The sequence below is a fragment of the Hippocampus comes genome, unplaced genomic scaffold (assembly GCF_001891065.2).
Source record: "Hippocampus comes isolate QL1 unplaced genomic scaffold, H_comes_QL1_v1.1 scaffold135, whole genome shotgun sequence".
Classification (NCBI taxonomy): domain Eukaryota; kingdom Metazoa; phylum Chordata; class Actinopteri; order Syngnathiformes; family Syngnathidae; genus Hippocampus; species Hippocampus comes.
Window position 1 is genome coordinate 2,707,537 of NW_017805583.1, and position 22,904 is coordinate 2,730,440.

The window sequence follows — 22,904 nt, forward strand, 5'->3', positions numbered from 1 at the left end:
TGCCCTGTTCCTCTGGAAATAACATCAGCATCTGCACTTTTCCTACCTTTGTAGATCCTGGCGGGTTCTACCATATTCTCAACAATTAATTGTTTTTAAAATCAAAACACTTACATAAATTTGTCTTTCCACGTTAACATGCTGTTTATGCGTTTACAAACCATGGCTCAATCAGGGAGAAATGTTGTATCTCAACAAGAAGATTTTCTTTAAACAGCGTTGTAGTGGTCATTTTGCTTTATTGTTGTATATGTGATAGTTGTTCCATGTACATCACTTTGTATGCAGTGATGGCTGTTTCAAAGTGCTCTATAAATACAGTTGAGTTGAGTTGAGAGTTGAGAGTCATTACATGCATAGATTTTACAATATTTTTACCCGCCTTCCACCCCAGCAAAAAACAAAAAACATAAAACAAATAGATTAGGTAAACAATTGCCCTCTTCATCCAGGTGAGTAATCAATTGATTTATTGGAATTTCATTCGACTGTACTGTTTTAATTTGTCTGACATAACAATTGGATTTTCTATGAGGCCTTGTAAATGTAGTATCATAAATCAACATCCAGCACTGAATATTAAATCGGGTTGTTATAAAGCTCTGGTGTCAAATGTCATTTCATTGCTCTATTTCTGCTGTTCAGCACTTACCAGTCAGAGCACAGATGCTGCTGTAGCAATTCCTTAGGTTAAAACAGCAGAATATCTCCTTAAAAGTTTTCCTCATTTCCTGACTCCTGAAGGCATAGATCAATGGATCAATGACAGAATTGCACATGATGAGGATTAGGTACATGTTAAAGTGGGACATGAAGCACACGCAGTAGACCTTCCGTGGACAGGATATCATCAGGATGAGATGGAGGAAGAAGGGAGCCCAGCAGACGATGAAGATCCCCAGTAGAATGGTCAGTGTGATGGCGCCCTTCATGCTTCTCCGCTGTTGGATGGTGTTGCAACCGGAAAGAGCAGCAATGCGCTTGACATGTGAGCGCGCCAGAATGAACATGTGGCTGTAAAGGGATGCCATGATGAGCAACATGCTGAAGAACATGGCCACAAGGCAGATGATAACAGAGGGGGTATCGGAGTAGATGATGAAGATTATCCCGCAGCCTGTGCAGAAGGTCCAGATTCCCCCAATGATGCAGCCAGCTCGCTTTACTGTCATGATGTTGTGGTACCTCAGTGCATAGAAGATGGTAATGTATCTGTAGATAACAAAAACATCACGTTCATGTTACTGTTGATTTGAGAAGTAAGACTGTTTAGCATGAAAACTGTCGGCGTCCACCAGTATGTGGTGGCGGCGCTAGACTTTTATCCTTGGGGTGAACAAGGCTATCTCAGGGGACCCGCAAAACAAAAACTTGGACATACGTTATCAACAATCAACATCATTTTTACATTGAAAAAATGTGCACGCACGCACATATACTTACTGTTTCACAGTTACTCACAATCACTCATACACATATATTTATTTGTATATAAATAAATAATTGATTTTTTTTTTTTACTTAACCACTTCATGAAGGAGACCAAACAACACATTTTAAATTGAATGAACCAACACTGTAGACAAAATACATGGGCGAGAGGCAGTTTTCACTCTGAACTTCTTGCCAGCCAATCACATGGCACATATTAATGACGAAGCATTTAGACTCACATTCACACCTGCATGCTTTTGGAATGTGGGATGACGCCAGAGTACTCAGAGAAAACTTACAGAAGCATGGGGAGAATATGCAAACTCCACACATACCGGCCTAAATCAAGATTAGAACCTCTCTCGAGGCAGACATACTGTACCTTAACCACTACCCTACTGCTCTGCTCAAGTGATGTCATTATTGATTTTATTAACTTTAATTATAATTATTTGCCTTGAGAGCTGTTTATAAAAGACATAAATTAAACGAGAATGACTTGAGAAGTGATTTTAACTGCAATGAAATGGCATTTTGGCTTCTTTTACATAGCATTCCAGTTTTATCTAGCTGAACAAAAGCAACAATTTTGAAAATAGTGGTGCCTTTAACAGTTGAATTTGTTCAGTGACCAAGCTTAGAACTCAATTTTCCTCATATTTCAATCATTCTTACACCTTAAAATGAATTGGAATGCTCAGAAACACCACCATTTTTGCATAACTTTCTAATAATTTAAAATATTACTCTATATTGTATAAAACAAAAACAAAAACAGTAAAAGAGAATTTTAAGAAACTAGTTTCATAAAGTGGAATTACTTTCTTTTGAATTACTTTATGTTAAATCATGATGGGCCGAAAGGAAAAATAAGTGCAGTGTGGTGTATTTCAGGGGTGCAGGCTAATGACTGACATGAGGACCACGGCTGGTTGCCTGTTTGTTGTCTTGTTGTAATGTCTGGACATGATTATGTACTGTAGTAGTGTACTGTTGTGAGTGTTTTGTTCTGTTGCACGGCTCAATAAACGTCTGAAAGTGCACAAGTGCATGGCTTATCTGAAAAATCACTAAAATTCTAATTTTGCGAGCAAAAAAAACAACAACAATGAAGTGATAGCTTGAAAACCTTCGAAGTCGAGGCACTCGCGAGTCACGGTACCACAATAATGGAACTAGGACTGACGTTCATTATAATGTAAATAAGTACAATAATGTACATTTTCCTCTGTTTGTTGAAGTAGAAGTTTCAGCTGGTGATTACCTGTCCACAGCAATGGCCACGAGACTGCACATTGATGCTACCACAGAGATACAGATCATGGAATCAAAAACATTATCCATGTGTCGAATGAAGTGCTCCTCCACCACCAGCTGTTTGTTGTTGAGCATGTAAATGACGACAGTTTCCCAGGCGTTGGACACACTCACTAGCATGTCAGCTACAGCCAAACTGCAAAAGAAAGAAGATACATTTAATGACAATTTAGTTTCCTGCTCTTATTTGGGAATACATACTTGATGGTTTTAAGTGCTCCTGAAATTAAGTGCTGCTTGACCAGCCTATATTGTGTATGTATGTGACGTCACTGAAGGCCAAAGGTTGAAATGCACGGCCCGCCACTGATGAAATGGCATTTTGGCTTCTTTTACATAGCATTCCAGTTTTATCTAGCTGAACAAAAGCAACAATTTTGAAAATAGTGGTGCCTTTAACAGTTGAATTTGTTCAGTGACCAAGCTTAGAACTCAATTTTCCTCATATTTCAATCATTCTTACACCTTAAAATGAATTGGAATGCTCAGAAACACCACAATTTTTGCATAACTTTCTAATAATTTAAAATTTTACTCTATATTGTAGAAAAACAAAAACAAAAACAGTAAAAGAGAATTTTAAGAAACTAGTTTCATAAAGTGGAATTACTTAATTTGAATTACTTTATGTTAAATCATGATGGGCTGAAAGGAAAAATAAGTGCAGTGTGGTGTATTTCAGGGGTGCAGGCTAATGACTGACATGAGGACCACGGCTGGTTGCCTGTTTGTTGTCTTGTTGTAATGTCTGGACATGATTATGTACTGTAGTAGTGTACTGTTGTGAGTGTTTTGTTCTGTTGCACGGCTCAATAAACGTCTGAAAGTGCACAAGTGCATGGCTTATCTGAAAAATCGCTAAAATTCTAATTTTGCGAGCAAAAAAAAAAACAACAATGAAGTGATAGCTTGAAAACCTCCGGAGTCGGGGCACTCGCGAGTCACGGTACCACAATAATGGAACGAGGACTGACGTTCATTATAATGTAAATAAGTACAATAATGTACATTTTCCTCTGTTTGTTGAAGTAGAAGTTTCAGCTGGTGATTACCTGTCCACAGCAATGGCCACGAGACTGCACATTGATGCTACCACAGAGATACAGATCATGGAATCAAAAACATTATCCATGTGTCGAATGAAGTGCTCCTCCACCACCAGCTGTTTGTTGTTGAGCATGTAAATGACGACAGTTTCCCAGGCGTTGGACACACTCACTAGCATGTCAGCTACAGCCAAACTGCAAAAGAAAGAAGATACATTTAATGACAAAAAGCCCTATTCTTTAGTAAGTGACACATTCTTCCCTTTCTAAGTTAAAACAACAACAAAAAATACAGTTCTTTATTTTCACATTTACTTTTATGAAACTGATCAGTTCCTCAATCACAAAGTAGACATTAAAAAAAAAAATCAGGAATTATTCGTAATTTATCATCATTATATTAAAAAAAAAATCAATAGGGGCACTTAAGTTTTGGCATTATTTCTCTCCCTGTAGACATATTACTGGACAGTCATGCTAGAAAAATTCAGAGCTAAGTTTTAACTTTTGAAATGTTCATCACACCACCTTCAGGCTCTTGTCACAAGGGAAAGTATTATATGCGATCTCTTGGGCAACCTTTCTGGGAATACAAGCATCTTCGATGTAATCATTTTTTGGTCGATGCGCAAATGACATGCTTGTCTTGCTTCGCTGCGAGGGTTTTTTTTTTTTTTTTGTGCCTTTTGTGGGTCTTTCTCCGTGATGCCATGTTAACTAGCTTCACTCTTTTACACGCGAGATTTCCTTTGACTGACCTTTCTTTTGACTGGCTGATGTTGAATGTCAGCGTAGATCAGGTGTTACCAGCCTTTTTGAAAGTGAGAGCCTTGTGGTCTGATTAATGCAAAGGCCTACCAGTTTGATACACACTTCTGAAATCATATATTTGCTAAAAGTATCTTGGATTAGGCAGGGTCCAAAATTTGATTTTGATGGTATGATAACCATGAGCAAAACTATCGCAGTATCACATAATTCACTGACAGGTCTTTTTATAATTAGTATTATTTTTTTGAAGGTTTTGGTGAATAAAAACAGCCCCCCCCCTTTGACAAATCTATTTTGTTTTAAAACTAAATATAGAATATTTGGTACAGAAGAAACGTACCACGTTAAGTTTCAATAAATAAATAAATGAACAAATGAATACACGGTAATCCTTCTTATTAAGTGTCAATGTCCCATCAATTGTTAGCTATTTTTAAAACAGACCCGTGAGCCTCTCATGTTGTCTTTCGGTCTAAGTAGTAACTGCTGGCAACATTTTTCATTTTTATTTTTTAAGGACAACGCACCACCTCCTCCTCTGTGCCTAACTGCTGTACTCTCTACTCACTGAGAAGGAGAAAAAAAGTAAATTGGAGGCAATTAACGTCAACGGGTTGGCATATTTACTCAGTTATGCAAGCAGCTAATCATATCATGCCCTGCTTAGACGTCTCCCAAAAAAGAGAAGAGCTCATTGCCGATGACAGCCAATATTAGCTGTTATTCAAACCTTGACTTGAAAACCACTGTAAGCATCAAACCGGTAATTGGCCGTCGACTTGTATGTATTGCTCATAAAGATATTTATCTTTGTGAACACACTGACCATATGAATAAGGATTTCTGACAAGAATGATCACATTGATGTAACATGGAAGGAAAGAGATAAATATCAATACAGTCATTCATTTCATCTGTGGTTTGCACGGTGTAAGTGCGATTTTGTGTCACTGAGCTTCATAGAATTTATAAACAACAATTACAAAACAACAAAATGTACAATACTATGTAAAAATAGCTTATTCAAAGTAACTTGTGAGAGACACAAACTTCACTACTCTTCCTTTAAAAAGATAATAATGAGGAAAATTTCATAGACTATCAGAGGTATTAATTTAAGGGACCGTGCCAGACCTGTTTTTATTATCCATGTATCCATCCATCCATGTATCCATTTTATCTTTAGTAATATTTACTGTCCTTTTATTGGATTTTCAAGATAATTTGCATTGGAAATGCATAGAGTCCTCTTTTTCAAGCTATTAAAGTTGGTCAAAAACACCTGTCATCTTGAACGGGCAGATTTCTCATTAATCTTTGTTATGTAAATAAACATTGCTTAATTTAAATATTGAAAACAACTTTGGTCAGATTGATAGTGTGCAATATCTCTTTCATTAATTAAATTTCTGAAAAGAGAGAGAGAGAGAGAGCGAGAGAGAGAAAGTGAATAAGTGTGTATTACATATGGCTAATGCTATTGCTAGCTTGATTCATATTAGAGTACAATAGAAAACTGTAAATGAGTATTTAGCAGATATGCCAGCGATCTCGCTCAGCATTCTCCAGGCCTGCTCTTTTTTCATTCGGTGCCAGTATTTGTAGCAGGAGTTGTCAAAAAGTTGCAGTTGTCCACAAACAACGACAAACATTTTAAACCGTGGTGTACTGTATACAGTGTTCCCTTGTTACTCACAGTTTGGTTATTGTAGCACTCAGCCTATCACGGGGTTTTCATTTGTGACCATAACTTGTGCGTTTGCCGTTTCATTTGTGGTTTTTCTTGCTATTTTCTTCCTTCTAAGTTGGACCAGTCAGAAAATTTTGATTTTCTTTTAGGGAAAATTCATTTTATAAAAATTCCATGAACATTGGATCGTGTGGCCCCCCAATCCCTGTTCCCTCATGTTTTGTGCGTTCGGAAATCTGCTCTGAGTGCAAGGCTTCACTCAGACTATTTGGAATGTTTTGCAAATGTACTAGTAAAAGTACTCACGTCCAGAGCGTCAGGCAGTACAGGGAAAGTAAAGCACGAGCTTCTGATTGGCTGCGTTCAGAAATTAATGCAAGCAGAGTGTGCTTTGCCTCTAGCAACACACGAGGATGTCGGCTCAGACTAGGGACACTTTGGTGAGCTGAATATTGGCATTTACTGTATATAATAGGTCTGTATGTAAAAATGATGTCAGCACTAAAATTCAATCCCCTAAAAGATTTTGCCACCAATTGTCTCGCCCACTTTTGGTGTCTGACTTATTCCTTTTTTCCATCTCAGCCTGTCTACATAGCGGCGAGGACGCAAGAACTGAAATACATTTTGTTTCCCGGCTTGGTTTGACACATTCTGTTGTCACCTAGTGTTTGAAACGGTGATCTGCAACGAAATTCATGTGAATTTGAGTTCAGTGCACGGTTACTGCGGCCGGTGGTCCAATGATCCAGTGGTTAGCGCATCGACCTCACAGTGCAGAGGTTCCGGGTTCAATTCCAGCTCCGGCCTCCCTGTGTGGACTTTGCATGTTCTCCCCGGGCCTGCGTGGGTTTTCTCTGGGTACTCCGGTTTCCTCACACATTCCAAAAACATGCATGGGAGGCTGATTGTACACTCTAAATTTTCCCTAGCGGTGAGTGTGAGCACGGATGGTTATTCCTCTCTGTGTGCCCTGCGATTGGCTGGCAACTGGTTCAGCGTATCCTCCGCCTACTGCTCGAAGACGGCTGGGATAGGCTCCAGCACCCCCCGCGACCCTTGTGAGAATAAGTGGATCGGAAAATGGATGGATGGATGGAAGGATGCATGGTTACTTGAATAAAGAGTAGCGTAACTATGTCGCAACAACTCCTAATTGTGATCCTATCATTTTCCAATCCATTTGCTTCATCGATGTCAAACTTAAATGATGTCACAGACTCATTTTGACCTATCTAATGCATGAGACCTTAAAGATCTTTCATGTGTGTGTGAAATTCTCACCACGCCCATAATAATAATAAAAATGATATTGTTAAATTAATGAATACACACACAGGCACTGTAAGTGTGCAAAACAGTGCCAGTCCCAAACAAAGTAATGATCGATTTATAATAGAAATGTATTGGATGTTGGTGTGAGTAGCCTTAATGACACAGCTGGTCTGTGTAACTTTTGGTTTTGTGCTTAGAAGTTGAACCCTTACCTGCAGACGAAAAAGTACATGGGTGAATGAAGGTTCTTGTTCTTTACTATGGCTGTAATAACCAGGATGTTCTCTAAAAGTGAGATGATCCCGAGCGTCAGAAAGACCTAAGAGAGAGCATGTTGGTTTCAAAAAAAAATATCACCAAGTGGATTTATAATTTGTGAAGCCAGATAAGCTGTTGACCCCTGATATGTTGCATCGATATGTCCGTTTTTATTGGACTTGTAAACATGACCCGGAAAAAGAACCCGTATAGTTTTGTTGCTGTGCCTACAACATGCTATTACTTTAAATAAGTTGTCGCATGCTGCTGGCAGAGAAACCAGTCACTGAAGTTTTATTTTCATTTTTAAGGTTAACAATTACAGTAAGTTGTGCCTAAGGGACTGGTTTGCTTCCCAAATTCTTGTGGAAATGTATAAAAATATCTCAGGTTTTTAGATTGAACGCTAACATTACAAACAGGACTTACCTCCACAGCAATGTGGAGTTGCTCACATGCTGCAGGTTGGCTAGTTCCGCCCTTGTCGTGCAGGCTGGAGTTGGAGAGGGATGGCAAAGTTGAGTTACTCATGAACATCTCCTCTTTGTAGGAGGACCCGAGAGACACGTTCATCCTTGTAGGAGCTCTGATCCAAATCACTGTCATTCAAGTCAAGATGGCATTTTCTGCAGGCTGACAGAAATAGTACATGGCAAAAGTGTCATTCCAGGCACAATTCGAATTTGTACACTTTTTCTGCTGTCGACTGAAGTGACAGCTGCCTGATTTTAAACTACTAACACATTTGCTGAGCTGAGACAAAATAAGACATTAATTTTTCAGGATGTATATGCACATCGTTCATGCTTATTTGCATTCTAGCCGAACTACAGAGCAGAAAACTTTCTTCAGAAAATTCCTGACTCGTGTTAGCTTTTTTCCTTCCTTCTCAAAGAAAAAATATGCCATCATCCACTTCAGTGACAGATTCATCGCAAGCAAATCATCACATTTTTAAGGCGAAAGCCTCTTAGATTCTTCATGGACCAAGACAGTGCCCAGATCTCAACCCATTAGAGCACAAACGCCAGGCCTGCAGGCAGGATCTGTCCATTCACATTTTATGCGGCCTTTGAAATTGACTCCAAACTAGTTATTCAACAATAAAGCGATAACAATCAAATGTAATGAATGTAATTTGACGCAGCTCAGCCTCAGGCTACCTGATGCCATCGCTTTTGATGTGCTTTGGACAGAATGTTAAAACTTGTTCATACATTTGAAACATTTGAACCAGTGTGTGTGTGTGTGTGTGTGTGTGTGTGTGTGTGTGCGTGTGCGTGTGTGTATATACACGTGTGTGTACCTATGTGTGTGTGTGTTTCCATCCATTTTCTGACCTGCTTGATCCTCACAAGGGTTGCGAGCATGCTGGAGCTATCCGAGCTGACTTTGGTAAATTTAGTGTAATTTAGAGTAAACACTTACCCCGACAAAAACCCACGCATGAACGGGGAGAATGTTCAAACGCCACATAGGAAGGACGGAGCCGGAAATCGAAATCTATCTATCTATCTGTCTAGATCAGGGGTTACCAACATGGTGCCCGCGGGCACCAGGTAGCCCGTGAGGACCTCACCAATAGCCCGCCAGTGCTAGGATTGTGATTTGCTAGGAGAAATTATGATTTCAAAATGCAAACACTGGCAGTATTGTGAGACATCTTTAAGATGATCAGAGCCTGAAAATTAAAATCATTAAGTATGAAAAATAACACATTCGAATATTCCATCCATCCATCCATCTTCTACCGCTTATTCGAGGTTGGGTCGCAGGGGCAGCAGCTTTAGCAGGGAAGCGCAGACCTCCCTCTCCCCAGCCACTTCTTCTAGCTCTTCCCAGGGGATCCCGTTCCAAGGCCAGCTGGGTGACATAGTCTCCCCAGCATGTCCTGGATCGTCCCTGTGGCCTCCTGCCGGTGGGACATGCCCGGAACACCTCACCAGGGAGGCGTTCAGGAGGCATCCTAATCAGATGCCCGAGCCAACTCATCTGGCTCCTCTCGATGAGGACTAGAAGCGGCTCGACTCTGAGCCCCTCCCGGATGACTGAGCTTCTCACCCTATCTCGAAGGGAGAGCCCGGACACCCTGCGGAGAAAACTCATTTCGGTCGCTTGTATCCGGGATCTCGTTCTTTCGGTCATGACCCATAGCTCGTGACCAATAGATAAGGGTTGGAACGTAGATCGACAGGTAAATTGAGAGCTTCACCCTTTGGCTCAGCTCCTTCTTTACCACGACAGACCGATACAAAGTCCGCATCACATTCTAATAGTATTAAATGTAATTTGTACAAATGTTTTTTCAGACGTGTATCAATTTGGTAGCCCTTCACACAATCAGTACACATGAAGTAGCTCTCACTCTCAAAAAGGTTGGTGACCCCTGGTCTAGATTGAGCTCTTCATTACTATTAATTCACTACAGGATTTACAATTGCTTAATTCCATGATGAGGAGGAGAGGAGCAGGAGGATACTGTCTTTCTAGGAAGGTGGTACAAAATTTTGTACATGTATACTGTCAACATGTATATTGAGGAGCTGTTGTATCAAAGTAAGTTGTCCAGCCCCAGAAATTAAGGTTACCATGCGTTTGTATTTCATGATAAGGATCATTTTCTCCTGTGCTGTGGCTCATAATTTAAATAACGTTTATCCAATTTGGTTTACTTGCAGACTTAACCACGGACGTCCCACACTTGATTTTTTTTTTCATTTTGGGGAGTGGTAAATGCACCCATACATCTCTCTGTCGCACCCCCAAACTGCTGCCTAAATGTCTTAGACTCACCCCTGCTTGGGGACATGCAACCAAGTCCATTACCTAACTGGCGTTTTTGATATCCACAATTTAGAGCTCAAATATATATGATACCATTATATTTTGTAAATGATGTTCCATATTATGGGCCATAACATTATAATTTAGACAGGATACAGAAGATATACATGAATGTTTCGGAGTGACACAAGCAAAAGAGGAGCTTACTGGGACTTCTCGTATCGGCGGTGCATACAGTTTTAACTTTAACTGGCCATGTAACAAAATAAAAAAAACATATTCTGCAATATTAAGGTGTCCAAAAAAAAAAAGGTCTATAAATGTCCATGAGGAAAGGCAAAGGAATATTTAATTTCTGGCTAAATAAAACGAGTCAAACAGTTCCAGGCTCATTTAAATCATGTTTTCTGTGATGAACCTCGATTTTTGTAGTGATTTAAAAAAAAAGTCAATTCGTCAATCGAGAGCAGGTCGATATGGACATTTTTTTAAAAATTAAACATACATTACAACAGTGTTTGAGCTTCTGCTCACGAAGACCAAAGATGCATCATTTGTGATGTTCAATTTAATCTGAATTAATTTCCCTACTAACTTCCTACGTTGTAAAATTAAACTGAATCCAGCAAGCTTCTATGCAATGAAGCTGGCTCTAGGTTCAAATACTCACAAAATCTAATTGAAAGCGCACACAATTCAGGTCACTTTTGACAAACGGGCGGACACTATTTTGAATAGCAAGTCTGAATATCCAGCTGAGCAAGGACTCACCTCTTGTGGCAGCAGTGAATCAACTCGCCTCTTTGGTGGTTTAACGTACTGACTGGAATGTTCCTTTGCGGAACACCAGAGGAAAAAATTCAAGAACCATGACAGTGAGGATGCTATGCAGTGATGAGGGTTCAGAGAGAGAGAGATAGAGAGAGAGAGAGAGAGAGAGAGAGAGAGAAGAGCGGACTTAGTAAGTAGGAGTGATCTTGTGTGATTTGCCTGTGACGTCAGGAAGCTCATGACATCCTTCTTCACAGCAGGGTAGACCAGTCAGCGATAGAAAGCTCATTTATTGTTTACTATACAGAGCAGTGGTTCTTAACCTTGTTAGAGGTACCGAACCCAACCAGTTCATATGCACATTCACTGAACCCTTCATTAGTGAAAAATAAAAATGATTTTTTTTTTTAACAAATTGAAGACATGTAAAAATGCATTTATTAAAAAGAGAAAATAAAACCTAAATAAAAATTTTGAGACATAAGTATACTTTTTTTTTAATTGTGCACAAAATGAACCAGCCAGTGATGGCCAAGCGTGCGTGTCATAACTAATTGACATGTTGAGTCGGGTATGCCTTAACCTCCATGGCAGAGGTTCCGTCGAACCCCTGAGACTGATTCACCGAACCCCTAGGTTTCGATCGAACCCAGGTTAAGAACCACTGATATAGAGTCATGTCGTGTGTGAGTTGGCGCTCAAAGATTTTACTCATAGCACTGTCCTTCTGAGGGCTTAAGCTTTGGTTACGCTATCGTCCCATTTAAGGCCACCATGAATAAAATGGGACAGTCGTGGACAATGCACGGGGAGGAGAGGGGCAAACTTGACAGGCCACGATTGCCACTGATGCCTGCGGATTACAGTATGTTGCTGGCAGCCATGGCAGGCATTCGCATTGGGTTTTAGAGATTTTTTTCTTTATATTCAAGTCTTTTTACGCTTGCTGACTGTCTAACAGAATCTGTGAGAGGTTTGGGGTGGGGGCGGTGCTGCTGAGTCCTGGAGGTTCAAAGGCGCACTCCGTTTCAGTCTGCGCAGTTCCACGGATGCCTGTATGTTCCCTCTCGGGCCACCATTTCCTAATGGAGGATTACATGACAGATGAAAGCTGGACATTTTTAAGCACCTTTGTGGAACCGTCAGACTTGAATGACGATCCCCTGTCGAGCCTGGCTGCAGAGTTGGTGTCAGCGCAAGGGAGCACATACTTTTACCCAATAAATATTTTATAATTGTCCTGTAATAATCCATTTTTCGATTCCTCATTCATTTCACTTCTATCTTCATATATTGGTGTCTTAATCTTAATTATTTTTACACATAAAAACAAATGAGATGCATGTGGTGTTTCTGTGGCACATTTCATCTTGCCAGTTTCATTTGTGTTTATTTTTATCGTTCTCGATATTAACCATGGCCATCTTATTTTACACTTGTATGAGCGTTAAGGTATTATCTAAAACACTATTTCCTTGTCCAACTGCTCACTATGTGTCTTGTGAGCACTTGGAATTAAAAGGAAGCCTTGTGCTCAAGGAACATTGTGTCACAGTGGAAAATCCTTTGTCTCCAGCTGATTTGAGATATACCGGTACAATGGAAGCAATACTCCCATGCCGTGTTGTCCAGACCATTTGCATGCATCTGACTGTACTCATCATCAACATTCTAGCACAAAGTTCTTGCTTTCACATTTTGCTTTTTAAGGTATGCTTTCAACCATACATAACTGTGTAGTTAAACTGAAAAAAAACAACCAACAAATAACAACCAATTCCAGCCTCAATTGAACTTTATGTCACTTTCAATCTATACTCATTGTGTGCATGCAGACATTTGTGTTGTACGGCTGTTTATCAGTATATGTCCTGTTTGTATGTTGAGCTATGTCAACAAATATTTTCGGTTATGAAAATCTTCTTCTGAAAGGGGCCCATTCAATGGTCACGCATTGTACAGATTTCTTGTTCCCCGCTGGCCATGATTACTAAGTTAACGGCTTGATCCATGAGAATCGCAAGAAAAGTCTTCAGAGTAGTGCACAAATTAATTCATCCATTTACCCACCCATTTTATGTCTACACTTCTACTTTGAAGTCCTAGTTTACATGCACTCAGTGAAAATCAACTCATGGAGGACTGTTTTAATTTATTTTTCCACATTCGATGTTTGCCTTGACAGTTCACATGGGCAGATAACTGTACATGCACACACAAATATGGAATATATTAATAATATGCTGTATGGACAGTATGGGGGTACCATTGACACACACATGCACGCACGCACACACACACACACACACACACACACACACACACACACACACACACACACACACACACACACCTACCTACCTATCTATATGTGAGTCAGCAGTTCAATAAAATGCTCAAAGATATCGTAATTTCAGTTTGTTTGTTTTTGAATTTTAAATATGATGTAAGCATTATTGAGACGGTCAAGTTAGACAGTGGGCATTGTATGCAAAAATATAATACTGTATTCAGTAATGCAAGTTCATTTGCAAGTTTAAAGTTTTGCGTTCACAGTGAATCTCAATCAGAAAAAACGTAAACGGACACTGTTATCAATCGTGTTTACATATTTTATACAGAATGATTTCTTTTAAAGTATCAAGTGTTACTGTGGGTGTCACAGTCCAAATTTGTTTTTTTCTTGGAAGCTTGTGGAGGCTCTCAGTCTTACAGGAAAGTTCCATCGTAGAAAGGGTTCTGTCAGTCATCATCTGTACCAGTGGGTAAAAAACAAAAAACAAAAAAGGATGTTTCGCTTCTCTCACAGAAGCTTCGTCAGCGGTAGACAACTCTGAAGTCTCCGTGAAGACTCCGGGAAATTGCTCTACGCTAAAAAGCTGAGCGTGGCCTATTTGAGGACTGGGTGGGGATGGTTAGTCACGCCCCTATGGTGAAGAGGCCCATTGATTTCTAAATTCCCTATCGTTGGGTCTTGATTAGGCCTATTGTTTGGGCTAGGGCTGAATAGCTACTTTCAGTTAGCCTGATCACAATCAATGGTTTTTGTAACAGGGTGGGTTTTTTTTCCTCTTTGAGATAACTTCGGATCATCATGACTCTCATTTTAAGAAAGGTCTGTGACAGAAAAAAAAATGAACAAGATATCAAAAACCTATTTTATCGCCTACATTTGATTTATAAGTTGGTCACCAAGAGGGAAGAACAAGATAAAAAGAGCAACAGAAATTTGATATCCATTCATCCATTTTCTATTCTTCTTTTTATGAGCATGGTGGCGGGTGAGTTGGAGCCTCTCAGAACTGACTTTGAACAAGAGGCGGGGTACACCCTGAACAGGCCAACAGCCAGTCATATGTTCAAATAGACAAACATCCATTCACACTCATATTTGTACGTATGGATAATATCACCTCTTCGTTGAACACATTCATGTTTTTTAGATGCGGAAGGACCCAGAAAAAAAACCTACGCAAACATGGAGAGAAGATGCACACTGAATACTGTACACGTAGGCCGGAGCTCAGATTCAAAACCTCAACCGCAGTACTGTCACACAGATGTGGTAACTACAGTTGGCGCTATTTGGAGTTTTAAAAATCAGGAATCAATTTTTATAGAGCTATGGTTATATTTTGTTTCAGGATCATTTGAATCCAAAGTAAACAAGCTGTATCATTGTAAATTTGGTGGTTTGCTTGTTTTTGGCCCCAAACCTTTTGGAATTAAAATGAATTTATTGTCAAACCATATAACAAGTTAAAAGTAGGAGATTTTTATCTTGGATTCAAACAAAATTCACTTCTTTTGCCACACACAAAAGATACAACACGTAACTACTTTATTCCAGCAGCACCCCAACCACCTTGGTTCTTGTGTTTTAATTATCTTACATTCGACGTTGATTTTTTTAAAAAAAATTATATATGCCAATGTCTGTTTAACTCTTAGGGCAGGGAAAACGCCCCCCCCCCAACACACACACACACACACACACACACACACACACACACACACACACACACACACACACTCCCCAAGTACTACCAGAGGCGTTCCTATGTTATATGGACAGGGGAGGACATGGGCAAACATAGTGAGCGGGCAAAACATTTCACAAACAGCTAACAAAGAATGAACAGTTATTTTTGAAGACATTTAACATTGATATGCATGCGTAACTGATGCCAGCTAGCCTGTATAAACCTCACTCTTTTCTGCCCGAAGAGCGTGGTGGTCAGTGGATGCAGTCACGCAGTTAAACCAAGGTGTGAGTCAAACTCACTTTTGGAGATATCCACAGTCCGTGCCAGTTTTGTGGATGTGAAATAAAAGGTAGGTAGACTTCACACAGAGACAACTGTCTTTGATGGTACCATTAAAAAAAAAAAAAAAAAAAAAAAAAAAAACAGGAAAACCGAATACAACATCAGGACGAAAGTGTTTGACCATTTCTTTTCATTTTTATCTTTATGGAAAGACTATACATTGAGCATAATATAATTATTCACTCCGACTGTTATGCGAGTGAAAAAAAATTGTAAGTAAAATAGTCTTTATTCACGCATAAAAAAGACAAGCATAAATCGTTATAGAAAACTAAACTGTTAATTAAATATTTACCATTAATACTGTGAGTAAAAGTAAACACATTAAAATATTATAAAATAGTGCAAACATATTTACAATATATAATTATTATACGTGACCGATTACTATTTATTACTTTTAGGTATTTATAATAAACATCAAAATAACAATAATAATAATCATAATAATAATCATAATATATTAAAAATAATATATTAATAGTATCATATTAATAGCATGTAATCCAACACTCAAGAAATTTAAAATAAATGTACATCCAAAACAAAATAAGATTTTCGTAAAGAGCAAAAAACACTACTGTACAGTGCGCGGCTATGCGCATACATTTGGTTATACTGTCACCTAGAGGCCATTTTAAAATCAGGACTTTGGGGAAACGACAATAAGTAAACGTTCAGCGAGCTCCTGGATAGCACAATATGTCCGTCAAGAGTAACCTAATTAATACGGCAAATAGCTTGTTTCGCGTGAGTTTTGAGTCTGTTCGCACGCGTTTGAAAACATATGCGTTTGCGGCCTGTGAGAACTACGTTACCCATGATACACATCGGGTTTGTGCTACGTACTCGTGCGCCGTGCACTCTCCTTTGCTCCAGAAATGTGGTCCTTGACCGCCACAGTGCCTGGGCAGACTGGCATGGCTTTCAGGTTTCAAGATTAGCGCTATTCGCATCCCTCAACGCGTAACTTAAATCGTAAGTGAGCTCTGCTCTTTTTCTAAATTGCATTTTGGGCAGGAAATATACATGTTGACATCTCTTCCGTTCCATCGCCAAATACTGTAGTGGCTAGCTAAGCGCTAACCAAGAGCCAAAACCCGAAGTTGGCAGCACTACTTTGAGATTTGGCCTTGAGAATAATCCTCCCCACGCGAGAGTGTCTGGACTAATAACAAACAGGGCCTAAACACTTCAGTTTTGAGCTGCCTTTTATTCATTTGAGAAGTTAAAGGACCCCTTCACATGTCCTCCAAACACAAGCTGACCAATGTCAACTCCTATTGGTATGTAAAGATAGCAGACACGAGTAATGTCATTTCCGGTTGGAAGCTGTAACTAAAATGCTAAGTCACACTGCGTATACTGAGCTGGATATGTTTGCAATTACATGACTTAAGTGGTCTGCATGTGTTTGGTTAGCTGAAGGAAAACCGAATACAACAGACGAATGCTGCTTCATAAAACCGAAACGAACAGTCTTCACCAACTCTTCTAATCACTGTCAAAGTTGGAAGCTCACCCAATGGTGGTTTGTTTTGTTTCTGGCTGTGCGTGCATAATGAGAGTGTGACTTCATAATAATCTCTTAGTTGTATAACCAGTGAGACAAAAAGTCAACTTTTGGCATAGTTTTTAACATCAGACTGTTTTGTTTTGATCTTTAGTCTGCCATATACACCTATACAACTTTTTTTTCCTTTAGTTAATCTCAAAATGTCCAACAGAAACATTCATTCATTCATTCATTTTCCGAACCGCTTGATCCTCACTAGGGTCGCGGGCCAACAGAAACATTTGTCATTTAAAATAAACAGTTATTGTTATACATAATAGAAACTATCAAACCTTCCCAAATACTGCACTTTATGGCACAGTCAGAGGTTACCACATAAAGCTACATGAGAGGAACACAAATATAACCTATACGTATATACCAGTACTTGCACTGTGCAACAGGATGAATATTTTACCAGCACACATTAATTATTGCTAGGATTATTAATTTATTCGCTGCCTTGACAGATATATATACCATGTGAATGAGTTAATAACATGCTTTCATTAAAATGCATCTCTGCTTACTGTTTGGCTTTGACTATTCCAGACTGTGTAGTCTAGTCTTAGGTTGAAAATGTGGGCTGTTTGCCAAGCCTACCTGCCAAGACATGGACAGAGAGGTGTGGTGTGTGCACTGTATTATGTGAAGTAGGAAATTAAGAACACCTTGCTCACAGATACATTTTCAGAAAAAGACAGCTAATGAACAATTTCCATGGTAGCTTAAGTCCACATGGACTGCAGAGACCCAACTATTTGTACTGGAGACCCAAATTAAAAACATTCCAGACTGTCACCAAGATGTTGGGCACAGAGTAGTGTTGTCATGATACCTAAATGATTACTTTCTTATAGGCTTTACACAGTCGGGATTTTCGGGGACGATCAGCAGGTTTCTGTAATAGTAGTCAACAGATAAGAAGCCAGGTTTAAAAAAAAAAAAAAAAAAAACTTGACCACCCGCAGTATGTTTGAAAAAAGGACTTGTACTTTTCTTGTAATTTTGCGGCACTCTATTTTCTACAACGCTCACCCTCATAAGCGTTGTAGGTGAGCTGGCATGTATCACAGCTGACCTTGGCTTGTTGACAGCTACAAGCAGTTTTTTTGTTATTGCTTGAAACAAAATTGGCTCACATTAGGCAAATTAAAGTAATTAAAGACACATTCTGCTGTTAAAACACATAGCCGTTTAAAAATGTGATACCAAAGCATCATTGCAACATTTTTTTAAAAGGTGACAAGCCAAAACACAATGAAGTTTTCCTCATCACTTCAAAATGTTTCATGTTCTCTCCTCCTCCTTTGCTCACAGTGTGTGGGTGAAGGTGACAACCACAGAAAAGGCGGAAGATGATGATAATGAAGTACATCACTCGTGGCGCCCTGCGAAAGGTGGAAGTGGTGCGTCAATTACTGCCGGCTGTTGCTGCCCGTGATCCACCACAGTCGTTATGCAGGTGCGCCCTCCGCCTGTCCCCTCCGCACCCCGCAGGCTGGCACTGGTTCTCAACGTCATCGTCCAGCATTGCAGCCCATCAGCCCAAACATCAGCCGCCAGGGAGAGAAACGTCCATTTCTTCACCTCAGACACCATCAGATCAGCGAGACAATGATGGGCCCGGTGTTGAAGAGGTGGACCCTTTGCAGGACAAGTCCATTGGTCTAGCTCAGAGATTCAAGAAGACCTTCAAACAGTATGGGAAGGTGATGATCCCTGTGCATCTGGTCACGTCCTCATTTTGGTTTGGAACCTTCTACTATGCTGCTATGAAGTAAGTAGAACTTGTATGGAACAGTTTACGGTTTAAAAAAAAAAATCAAGCATGTTCCAAGAGGTTTCACTCAATTTGAATCAGTTAATGGCGGGGTGGGGCAACATGTCAGAGTAGGGCGGTCACAATCATTTTCAAATCCGTTATCCTATTATTTTGTTATTCTATTGATTACTCGAGTAATCACCCTCGGTTTTGAGGCATGCATTTTTGTTTCAAGCAATTTTTGTTGTCGACCAACGTCAGTTTTTTTTTTTTTTGCTCTGCCCTTTGATCCTCGCCCAAAACTAGACGGCAGTTTTAAAGGTGGGTGCCTCAATAAATTTTGCTGTTCCGTCATTCTTCAGCAGCCCGGCCATGCTTCCGTTGTTCGTCAGCAAAACGGACTTCCGTCAGTGCTTAATCTGTCATTCTTTTGAAGTTTGTCTTCATTTTTTTAGCAAAACGGACCTTCCGTCACTCAGACAGAAAGCCCACCTCTTGGCGGTTTGTTGTGGTTAGATATGTCACAGTTGTTCTTGTTCTTTGAAGTAAATCACGTATTTGTCTGCTCTTTCCAATTTGTGACAGGCAAATTGCAGAAAATCTAGATACATTTTTTACATTTTATTTCAACTTTTTCTGAAATACTTTTGGTATTCTGCTAGGCAAGCTAAACAACCAACCGATGGAAACAGATTTTATTATGTTACATTTTTGTAAACCTCCTTTGTCCACCAGAAATGTCTATCAAACCTACTTTCACTTGAGAAGATGGCCTCACGCTTATTCAGTTTGAAAGAGTGAAGAAATAAACTCCTCACTGACTGAGAAATACTGAAAAGATGAGCCAGTTACTTAATTAATTAACCAAGTGCCGAAAGCCTTGAATACTTACAGTGGAGATAAAAGATACACACACCCCTATTCAGAAGCCAGGGTTATGTGATATCAAAAATTGAGACCAAGTTAGACAGTTTCAAAATGTTTTCCACCATAGGTTCACGTGACCTATAACCTGTGCAAGTCAATTGATTAAAAAAAAAAAAAAAACATTGAGAGAAGTAAAAATAACACTTTTGCACAGCCTTTTATAACTGGGTTTGTGGCTGTATTCAGAATTAACCGGCGACATCCAAAATTGTGTAAATGGGAATTGGTACACACCTGCCACCATTTAAAATGACTCCAATTAACCCCACATAAAGTTCAGACACACAAGCAGAAAAGCTTCTCTGTGACACAACATTACCAAGAACTGGACGTCCTGTCCCGATGAAAAGATGAGATTAAAACTGGTCTGGGATTCTGCTAAGAGGCTGACAGCAACAGTGAAGCAGCTGCAGAAATTTCTGGCAAGTACTGGCTTTTTAGTACACGTGACAACAATCGGCCGTCTTCGTCGTAAGTCTGGGCTACGGGGTAAGGAGGCTGGAAGCCTTGTCTTCCAAATGAAAACATTTAAGCCTGGCTACTTTGGGAAAAGAAAAAAAAATCTTGAAGTCTCCCTCCTGATGGCGTCATGTGTTGGGGCTCTTTTTCCTCAGATGGAAATGGCACTTTAGTCAAGGTAAAGGGATAAATGAACGGTTCCAAATATCAGTCAGTGTTGGCATAAAAACCTTCAGGCTTCTGCTAGCAAGCTGATGATGAAGAGGAACCTTCAGGATATATTTTTGCACGACAATGCCCCAAAGCACACATCCAATTCAATAAAAGAATGGCTTTTCCAGAAGAAGATTATGGTTTTGTCGTGACCCAGCCAAAGTCCAGACCTGAATCAAATCGGGTATCTGTCAGGTGATCTAATGAGGTCTGTACACAGGAGAAGCACTCACACTTATTTTTCCACTCAGAGGATTTTGGTGTTTGATTATTATTTATATTATGTTATGTTATTTATTTAGTTGTCCAGATCACAAAATCCTGGAAATTGAACAGGGATGTGTAGACTTGTTCTCACCACTGTATGTTTTGGGCTGATGTTTGGCAAAGGAATTATTTTGCCAAAATGAGTATCATTGCTGCACATGTGTTTGTGTGTACCATAATTATGAAAACAGTGTGGAAACTTTTTGAAATGGCGCTCACAACTTTAAATCCTGAATTATTTTTCCCCAGAGGTGTAAATGTTGTCCAATTCCTGGAGATGATCAATGTGCCAGAATCACTTGTTGGACTATTGAGAGAATCTTCGAGTGGTTACGCTCTGACTGCGTACGCCATGTACAAGGTAAAGTCGTTCATGAATTCATTCTCTGGGGTTAGGGTTAAGGGGTTAGTTTGTCATTTTTCATGACAATCGGTCCTGGAGGTTTTGCTGTCCATAGAATGTGCGGTGAGTTTTGAACACTGCCATTCGAGTCTCATTGCCAAGACCTCAAGTGGTTAACGTGAGTTCGAAATTAACTTTTTTGATCACCTGCCACTGTTGCTAGTAGCTCTCTTAAGTTACCAGCCAATCAGAATTTTCACGAGCCCTTTTTTAAAAAATCTAGCTCCCGCACACTCTCTCTTGCTTGCATTGTACGATGGTACTTCACTTCGACATGCAGTGGTAAGGCAGAAGATCAGAAGAGATTTGTTCACATCAGCAGTTATGCGTGCAGTTAGCTATGCCTTCAGCTAACAATGACTTGGTCGATTCATTTCACACTTGATGCCTGGGCAGGCACTCCAGATACCAAACTATTTGGATACAAGCCATTAAAAAAGTGAACATTCCCGAATTTTTCTTCTAGCTTTCAAACCGAATGGAATGCCGCATGAATGGGCGGCATCGTGTTTATCTGCTGACCAGTCTGTGTCTGCCCCTTTTCCAGATCGCCACTCCCGCCAGATATGCGGTGACTCTGGGTGGCACTTCTCTGTCTGTTCAATACCTCCGAAAGCACGGCTACTTATCCACACCGCCGCCAGTCAAAGAGTACTTCCAAGACAAGATGGAGGAGACAAAAGAGAAATTTTCTGAAAAAATGGAGGAGACAAAGGAGCGGTTTTCTGAGAAAATGGAGGAAACAAAAGAACGCTTCTCAGAGAAAATGGAAGAGACTAAGGACAAGCTGTCAGAGAAGCTACAGGAAACCAAAGATCGAGTATCTGAGGGGAAAGCATTTTTTCGGAAGAAAAATGATTAGGAAGCATTGCTGGTAGTGCCTCAATAAATGATCCAATTAAGGTCTGAAATAATCTGTGATTTGGGGCCACCTCTGAGACTGGATGGAAATGAGCGAGATGCATTTGTCCTGAAAATATCACCTCTCACAGCCTGCTCTCTCTATGTTGTCTACGGATTAGTCAGATTCCTGTGCTGCATGTGCCACACGTGCGACAGTCCGGTCCCAAGTGGACACCAAGTAGCAGCTTGGCAAACTCCTGGCACGGCTTCCTTCTGGCTGCGGCCCCTCCGTCTGTGTTGACAGCGGCTCAAGCGATGGGAGCTTTAACTTTTTGTAATGTACAAGGATCAAATAAAGATATGGCACCCTGGAAATGACACGTGAAAATCCTTCTGGTTGTTGGCAAGCTTAAACTCGTAGCTGCAGCATGTACAAGACCCTCGAAGGCTTTGTAAAGGCTCAGCATCACCCTGTGTCTTTGGGCATGAGGTGAGAAAACACACAAAAAAAAAAATAAGCTAATTTATGAGAATGACCACCTCTTCTGTACTATACAACTAGTGAGGCTAAAGATGAATGAAAATCAGGTGATTCATTATATTTTTAAGTAGCAAATATACACCTGGGGGGGAAATAGTATTTGGTCTCTCGCTCATTTGGAAAGGGTTCGTACAAAAACATAAATGAACAGTGTCTGATTTTGACTGCAGCTTTATTTCAACAGAAAAAAAGGAAATTGCATGACATGAAAAATGAAAATGAATGTGCATTTCATTGAGGGACTACGACAACAAAAA

General features: G+C 39.9%; 2 protein-coding genes across 3 annotated transcripts; one reads left to right on the forward strand and one right to left on the reverse strand.

Moving 5' to 3' along the window:
* Nucleotides 1–436: 436 nt before the first annotated feature.
* On the reverse strand, nt 437–11,469 carry LOC109521864 (melanocortin receptor 5-like). The gene is made up of 5 exons (XM_019879948.1): nt 11,347–11,469; nt 8,221–8,424; nt 7,746–7,852; nt 3,804–3,992; nt 437–1,212 (listed from the first exon to the last, which is right to left on the reverse strand). The coding sequence occupies exons 2-5, from the start codon at nt 8,395–8,397 to the stop codon at nt 642–644; spliced, it is 1,044 nt and encodes a 347-aa protein (XP_019735507.1). The 5' UTR covers nt 8,398–8,424; nt 11,347–11,469; the 3' UTR covers nt 437–641.
* Nucleotides 11,470–16,520: 5,051 nt separating this feature from the next.
* Nucleotides 16,521–22,484, forward strand: fam210ab (family with sequence similarity 210 member Ab). 2 transcript variants are annotated; one of them, XM_019879999.1, is made up of 4 exons: nt 16,521–16,652; nt 18,550–19,009; nt 21,110–21,221; nt 21,811–22,484. In XM_019879999.1, exons 2-4 carry the CDS (start codon nt 18,588–18,590, stop codon nt 22,123–22,125), a joined length of 849 nt encoding a protein of 282 aa, XP_019735558.1. In that variant the 5' UTR covers nt 16,521–16,652; nt 18,550–18,587; the 3' UTR covers nt 22,126–22,484. The 2 variants fall into 2 exon arrangements, with proteins under 2 accessions (XP_019735558.1, XP_019735559.1); XM_019880000.1 differs by lacking the exon at nt 16,521–16,652 and adding an exon at nt 16,683–16,960.
* The last annotated feature ends 420 nt before the right edge of the window (nt 22,485–22,904 follow it).